We start from the raw sequence: 8,134 nt of genomic DNA on the forward strand, positions 1-8,134 counted from the left end.
AAATTTTTTGAGAAGGACCTGTATATTATTCTTAAGTAAAGCACTATAAGGCCCCGTTAACACTTGTAATCGCATTTGGCATTACCTCTTTCTGTGATTTTTCAGCGATTGTGTTTTGCTATTCTCATTCTAGTGAAAGAGAATTGCGGCACAGTCGCTGTGAAGATCTTGCATGCAGCTTGTTTGCGATTGGCGATAATCCCAAATGCACTGCAATCACTGCAGTGACAGTAATCCCATAGAATTACTTGTGCAGCAGCGCTTTGCTGATTGTCCGAGATTCGCACTTTGCTGATTGCAGGCAAACAGCGCCCGAGTGTGAATGGGCTTTTAGTCCATGACAGGCAAACCTATTGCTGCCTCTATTAACATTTTAGAATCCTCTGTATACCTCCATATTTTGTTTTAAATACCTCAGGAAACAAAATGATATACATGGTTTCATTTCAAAAACAACATTCTAATTAAAGATTTGGTGAATGAGATCCTTCTATATCATCTATTACCAGGAAAGTGTTAAAACTTTGGCACTGATTATACTGTTCTTACCTATGAAAGAACAAATGTGAAAATGCTGTGTTGCCATTTACATCCAACATAGAATTACAGATGACCAATAAATTTTATTCAGGGTGATTAACTGTAATTGTTTTCTTCTGGCAGCATGGCCGCTGCGGTATCCCAGAAGCCTTAGTGGAGCGATATGCAGAGGAGCTGGGTCAGCAGGAAAGAGATGTAGCAGACTGCATGGACCAAATCCGTGTTAGACTTCTAAGGAAGGAGCATCGTATGGCTGTAAGTTTAATAAACATCGCTTTTTTTATTGCTTTTATCCTGAAATGTTTACAGATTAATAAGTTACATTATTTTCAGAGCCAGTACTGGTCACTAATAACTGAAGCTTTCTGAGGTAGAATGATGTTAAACAGTGCTTATTTATATAACGGAATTAAGAGGAAGACCTATTTTAATGAAGAGTATGTTACATATTATGTAATTATATAGCACTGATGTCTTCCACAGCACTGGAGTCCATAGTCATGTTTCTAACTGTCCTCAGAGGAGCTCACAATCCATACTTTGTCTAAAGTTTTCAGGATTGCTCTGTTATGACTGGCATTGCAAGTTTACAAAAGTCAAACTGTAAGGCTCTATTTCTGTTACATGAGGCTGTCCGCATTTGTTTTCCTGCACATGATGCAGATTCAATTCAACAGCCTGTTTTAATCAATGGCTGATATCCACTGTCTTTGTTCACATGCAGAAAATAACTTAGAGCTTGTGGCTTTCTTCCAAAAACCTATTCTCTCGATTTAATTACAGTACATTGAACTGCTATGGAATGGGTATAAGGATCAGTGCAAGGGTGAAACATGTTAACTGTGATCCCCTGACCAGCAACAGTGGAGTGCCCTTGTTCACCAGATGGGCAGATGTTGTGCCCCCATCGTTGTGGCAAGCACAGACTTTTACATGCTGGGAGATTACAGTATTCCAATAGCGCAGCACTTTTTGCCCCAATCCAGATTAAATCTACTGTTTTGGTGGGCGATTTTGATACTGTGAGAAAGTTTGGGGGGATGGCATTCCCAATTTTGAACTGATAATTTTATGTGGCTGTGTACATTATATTACTTGTGTACATTATATGAATAGGAAGTTTCTGCTGAGTGCTTTAGGAAGCTGCAAATTATGACATGAGACGTGTATATATTCATGGTAAAGATTGGTGGTTGTAATTTTATGATCTTGAATATATGTCATTATTGTGATTGATTGTATTGCTTGGTCATAATATAAACTCCAGTTTTTGTGATGGGGTTTCCAATTTGCGGAGATCTGATTGACACTCCTGTATCATTTCACACATAAGTGTGCTTTAAGTCATAGTCTTGTTAATATATTGCACTGAGCCATGCAATTTTCTCTGTTACTAATTTGTTAATATTACCAATTGTACTTACAGATACCAAGTGGAGGTCTCACTGAAATTAGCAGAAAACCTATATCGCCTGGACATATTTCATCTGTTTCTGACTGGCTAATTTCTATTGGCCTGCCAATGTATACCCATCCTCTAATGGGAGCAGGCTTCACCACATTAAGTAAAATGCCTGCTCTCTCACAGACTCACCTTCATGACATTGGAATACAGGAAGAGAAACATATAAATAAAATCCTTGGAGCAGCAAGACTTATCAAAATCATTACGCCAGAAACTGTTTGATCTCTGGATCTTGTACACCTGGAGACCTGCAACCTGCTTCCACTGTCAAATAGAGGCTGCTGGTGTGCAATGAACAGTAAAGCACAGCCTCCTAAGGGAGACTGTCATGTACCCGACATCATGCTGGCAGACCTATGGAATCTTTGCAACCAAGGTGGTTGGCTCAAACAATAGTGCATTGCAAGCTGCAATCTAGATATTTCTGTGCCTGCGCAAGACCTGTAAGGCTGTGGATTAAGAGAATTACTTTGTAGTATTTTCCATCACTGTAGACATTCTCTTATTATGAGACACAAGGACACTTGCCTACTGTAGGCCAAAGTATTGAGATGAATTTAAATTAACATAATGGAAAAAAACTAATGCATTCATGCTTTTTCATATTCATATGAAGAGTCATGATTGTAGCCTAACTGCAGTAACAATCTTATTTTGCCTTAAGTTCTGTTGAGATAATGTGGTGTCACAGCAATGTCTATTAATCAGTTCTCATCATATATGACTGAGGGGTGGTATGTTCCCTTTGGAATGTGCTCCTCATAATGCATCCTATGAGGGAGTGTCTTACTTATATGATCATGGTGAAGCGTGTTCCTGATACCACATTTCCCTGGGTGGAGTGTGTTCCTCATACAGCAAGACTATGGTGGAGTGTGATCTTTATACTGCTAGATGGAGTATGTTCCATGACCATGCAGAAGTGTGTTCCCCATGCAGATAATGGTAGTGAGTGTTCCTCTTACTATACGATAATGGTGAATTGAGTTCTTCATGCTACATACTGTGTGATTATGGTGGATTGTGCTGCTTCTAACCTAACACCATGGTGGAGTCCACTACGTACTTCTTGTACATGATCATATTGGAGTGTGTTACTACCTACAAGCATGATCATTGTAGATCGTGCTCCTCATGCTACATCGCAATGGTGAGGTGTGTTCCTCATACCACATGACCATAGTGGATTGTGATCATCATGGAGTGTGTTCTTTGTACTGCATGATCATGGTGGAGCTTGCTCCTTGTACTGCAACATCACAGTGGTGTGTGCTCCTCATGCATACATCACTGTAGTGGAGTGTGCTGTATGTGTCGGTATGCATCATATCCAGCAACAAGAGTAAGATGTTTGAGGACTTTTTATAAAGAAGATTCAGACATACATACAGAGGTAATACATTTTATTAAACAAATTAGTTAGCACATGAGTTCAGTACATATTAAGCAGATATTCTCTATAGATTCATTCAAGATCTCTAGTCCTTTGGTCAGGGTCTTTATCCACTTGTGCAAATAAGTCACTGTGGTCCACCTAAAAGTCCACTAATATGCTCTGGCCTGGCTCTGCGTTTCTTATAAAGGTTAACTTTATTGTAGATTGAGCTCCGGGTTTTCTTTTCCAGTTCTGTAAGTCCATCTATTACAGAAATATATAGAGGGCCAACGTTTCCCTACATTGGTGATGTAATGCACACGGGTCAGGGGTTGTGTTTACATTATGATGATTACAGTACATGTTTACATAACTTGATGAAATTCACCTCTGCAATAGCAGGAAGGAGCAATGCCTTTCCATACTGAGTGTAGGGGGCAGATCCCTTACACAGAGCATGTAAGCCTTTTTAGCACAAAACACAGGCTTGGAGAACTGGTAATTCATATTTATGTGATTGCCATCTTTATATTTTGCCTGACAAGATCCTTTAAGACCTTTTTAACACTTATTTTGTTTTTATCAGATTTTTTTTTTTTTACAACAGTTTGATTATCTTTTTGCTACAACCTAGTAAGATGTGCTTGGATTTTAAAACAGATCTAAGTTGTCGGTATGTGTGGAACAACAACTCCTTCTAACATTTGGCCATGTGGCCGGCTTTGGCAGGAGATGGTTTCAAGGAGTCTGGAAGTGCAGTCATTATTTCTACCCATAATATGGGGAACAGCATATGGCTGCTTAGTGCGAACGAGTGGGCCAAATACTCTAGGGAACCCTCATTGGTCTAGTAACCAGTATATACATTCTGATTATTAAATCATCATCTTTATTCATCCATTTCTGTTGGTATTTAAGATTCAGCATTGTGGGCCTTTCCATTAATGGTGCTAAGTGATGTTTCATCGAATATATTGACAAACTGGTGTTCATCTTTAGAGGTGATCAGTGATATTGTAACTCATTAATTTTATGGAAGATTTTATGCAACGTGTATTTGGTGAAATCCAATGCAGTTGCTGGCAGTTTTCATTGTCGCCAGTTTCAGGCTTCATAGAATTAGCTATAAAGTCCGAAAATTAGCATCTGATTAATCCTCTATGTTTATGTTGCCTACACCTGGGTGTGAATGTAGAAGCCGAGAGAAGCATGAAAAAGCCAAAGTCACAAAACAGGCAGCATCTGCCATTTTTCAGCACAGAAAATGCAGACCATTGTCTCATTGGTTACCTTCTTCAATAGTTTAATTTTCTGTCATCTCGGTATTTGCCATGGTATTTTACCTTTTATTTCTTACAAAGCGAATGGCTTATATTACTCTATTGCATATGCTGCCACACTTATGACACCAGAATCTTATGACTGGTACAAGTAGCAGAGAATTTATTGAGACTCCTGCTTGAAAATGTATATAACATAGTTAGTCAACCTCCCTACAAGCTCCAGTTGTACAGATTAAAATGTACTATCCTTGGCACTGCACAGCAAGAGCAGGAGACATGGTGCTGTCCTCCTAGTGCCCTCTGTAATGTCCAATCCATTTGTATATGCAAGATAATGCCAAACTCTTACGTTCCATTAATTATTTTAGAAACAAAAAATATATATTCTTTTATGTACAGTTCATTTCTGCTGTGATGTATTTACAGAGATTTATTTTATTCCAGATGTATAATTGTATAAATAATATAACATTTTCGACATATTTTAATTAGTACCTGCAGAGATCTAATATTTGTTCACAAGACCAGTTGACTGTGTAATTTTGGTTGCTGTGGACATCTTGCAATTTAATGGAACAAATACAAGCTGTATGTTGTTTGTAGAGCTTTTCAGGACAGGGAGCACCAAGCAGTGTGGGGTTTCAAGGCACGCTGTGGAAGACAAGGCTCTGAAGATAGCATTCATAGTCAATATGCCAATCCAGTCTAGGAGCAGAAAGAAGCTTAATGGAACCAGGGAACAAGTGCTTCCAGTGGCACAGCACAGATGAGAAGGCTACAAACTACAGGCACTAGATCAATGGCATGCTGGCTTCTGGGACTTGTACAAGGCTTACTGCTGGAAAAACTTTGAACTGCACAGCTTACCATATCAAGAAAAATGCAGAGACCAGCCAAATAAGCACAAAACAAACAGAATGTCCTTTAAATTGGCAGTGTCACCTTAAAAAAATGACAATTTTATATTTTAAATATAGGTAACATTAATGGAGCAATTGGCTAAATCAGCATTAATAAGGTCTAGGATAACAACAGATTGAGAATAAGTTCAGTAAATCAACCACTTATTTAATAAGCAGAAATGATAGGTTAATCAGGTAATATAGGGACATAGTTGCAGTTTAAAAAAAAAGAAACTGAAATCCACCAATTCCCACCTGTCCTTTAGAGCAGACCTGTATGGAGGAACAGGTGTATAATGCAGAATGTAGCTAGATCCTAGGCACCCCTTGTGACCTTCACTGTCCCTGAATATGGGCACATTAGACTACAGCATAAAGGCTCTTTGCCTGAAGGTGGAGCAGGGCAGGCATATCCCTTATCTAGTGTTCCATCTCCATTTAAAACTTAATTGGTAAACTCTTGCAGACTGCATAAAATGCAGCCTTGGGGTTGGAACTTTTATAGTCTTAACATTTCTTGAAAAACAGCAGAAAACCTTTACTTTGGATAACGCCCTTTTGTTCCCCCCTCCCCCCCCCCCCCCCCCTCTTCAGCTGTAAATGTTACTGGTATATAGTGTGTGTTACATAAACATGTAACTATATATTGTCTTTCCTTACTGAAGTGTTATATTGGTAGTTCAGCTAGTATAGTTAATTGTGTAACTAGTACTGTAGATGGCTTCTGTATTTCTAACTATAGTGCGCTGCTGAAACACCCCCTCATTACTCGATTCACCCTAGGACCCTGCATTTTATTAATTCTTATTGCAAAGAGCCTTCTGTGCATTCGGAAAGCTGATTATGTACTTTGTGATTGGATTGTTATAAGGTATTCCCACACACTGAAGAGCTAATCAGCTTGAGCGGTAATGAACTAATTAGATGCATGAACATTTCACAGTGTCATCAAATAACCTTACAAGAAGTTATGTAGTAAATTTGCATTTCTTATTGCCGCTCTACATTTATATATATTTTTTTTCCATTAAGTTTTTATTATTTGAAAAAGTTACTGAAAACTGTGCAGTTTAAAACTTTAAAGTAACTTTGACCTACAACTCCCAGGATGCTAGTCTAGATAAAGTGTGCTCTTTGAATAAACAGTATACACAACAAAAAGACCAGAATCCAGGCTGAGTTACTGAAGGTGATTTACTGAAAAATGTGTAGCGATCAGCAGTGTTGCTATCACAGTGTTCACCTCAAACAGGCAATTGTGGCAATTGTGCGGAATACCTAAATTTAAAGGACAACTGAAGTGAGAAGAATATGGAGGCTGCCGTATTTATTTAGTTTTAAACAATACCAGCTGCCTGGCAGCCCTGCTGATCTATTTGGCTGCAGTAGTGTCTGATCACACCAGAAACAAGCATGCAGCTAATCTTGTCAGATCTGACAACAATATCAGAAACACCTGATCTGCTGCATGCTTGTTCAGGGTCTATGGCTAAAAGTATTAGACACAGCGGATCAACAGCCAGGCAACTGGTATTGCTTAAAAGGAAATTTGGCAGCCTTCATATCCTTCTCACTTCAGTTCCCCTATAATGCCCTAGTACCCGGCTTGGTGTTTTAAAGTGAGCATAGAGTGACATCACTGCTCTTATCTGTACAAATCCGCTAGTAAATCATCCTCATTGTGTCTGCAGTAAACTAACCTCCTTGTGGGCATTTTGTTTTCACCATCTTAATTAAAGAGAATGCCTCCCTTTCTTGAGTGACACTATATACAGTATCTTGTTTCTTCGTTCTTCATGCCATTGCAATATACTATTTGTATAATAAATTGAGATCATATACCTTTTTGGAAGAGAAATAACGTTAAACAACTAACTATGTTGCACTTTCTGTATATGAAATGCATATTTAAATAACTTATTTTTCACCATTCTGAAATTGTAAGTAGCTGTAATATACATGACATCAACATGTTGTTGCAGTTAGCTTCAGCCTAGGAAAGCTGTGTATTGTAAAAATATCAATGTGTAAAGAGTATTGTAGCTGTGTAGCAGAAAATATGGTTGATAAAGATTTTTTTTTCCTGTGAATCAAATTATGTCTATAATAGTGTCATTCTGTTCATAAGAAAAAAAAATAAATACATTTACTTCAACTACTGTATGTTGATGTTATTTCTACTATTTTATAAATGTTATAAAGGCTTTGTTTTTGTGGGCAAAGAAAAATCACCAGGAGACCATATAGTATGTGTCTAACCAACAGTATACACGTATAAGTGAAAATATATTTATTGTCAATCACTACAAATATAAACAGGTGAATAATGGCAATCATTTACAGTAAAACAGCACAAAACACAGAAATCCTCATATCAATGAAATAACTACTGTATATACTTGTGTTTAAGCCAAATTTTTTAGGCCAAAAACATGGCCCAAAAGTGGGGGTCTCTGCCTATACACGAGTCAGTAGTTGTTGTGTGCCCACCCGCCACCTCCCGCAGCTTCCCGCCAGAATCCTGTACCGAAGTGTGCTTTTAACATAGTGCGGTCGCGTAAGCCCCGCC

At 38.3% G+C, this 8,134-nt stretch overlaps 1 protein-coding gene across 10 annotated transcripts in view; it reads left to right on the forward strand.

Annotated features, from left to right (window-relative positions):
* Positions 1-7,672, forward strand: part of SASH1 (SAM and SH3 domain containing 1) — a 1,147,574-nt gene extending 1,139,902 nt beyond the window's left edge. For all 10 annotated transcript variants that reach the window (XM_068231708.1, XM_068231715.1, XM_068231717.1 and 7 more), the window contains 2 exons: positions 664-795; positions 1,967-7,672. In XM_068231708.1, coding sequence (XP_068087809.1) covers positions 664-795; positions 1,967-2,227 — 393 coding nt within the window. In that variant the 3' untranslated portion in view covers positions 2,228-7,672. The remainder of the gene's footprint in view (positions 1-663; positions 796-1,966) is intronic.
* Positions 7,673-8,134: the final 462 nt, after the last annotated feature.

Source organism: Hyperolius riggenbachi, chromosome 4, assembly GCF_040937935.1.
Source record: "Hyperolius riggenbachi isolate aHypRig1 chromosome 4, aHypRig1.pri, whole genome shotgun sequence".
Lineage (NCBI taxonomy): Eukaryota > Metazoa > Chordata > Amphibia > Anura > Hyperoliidae > Hyperolius > Hyperolius riggenbachi.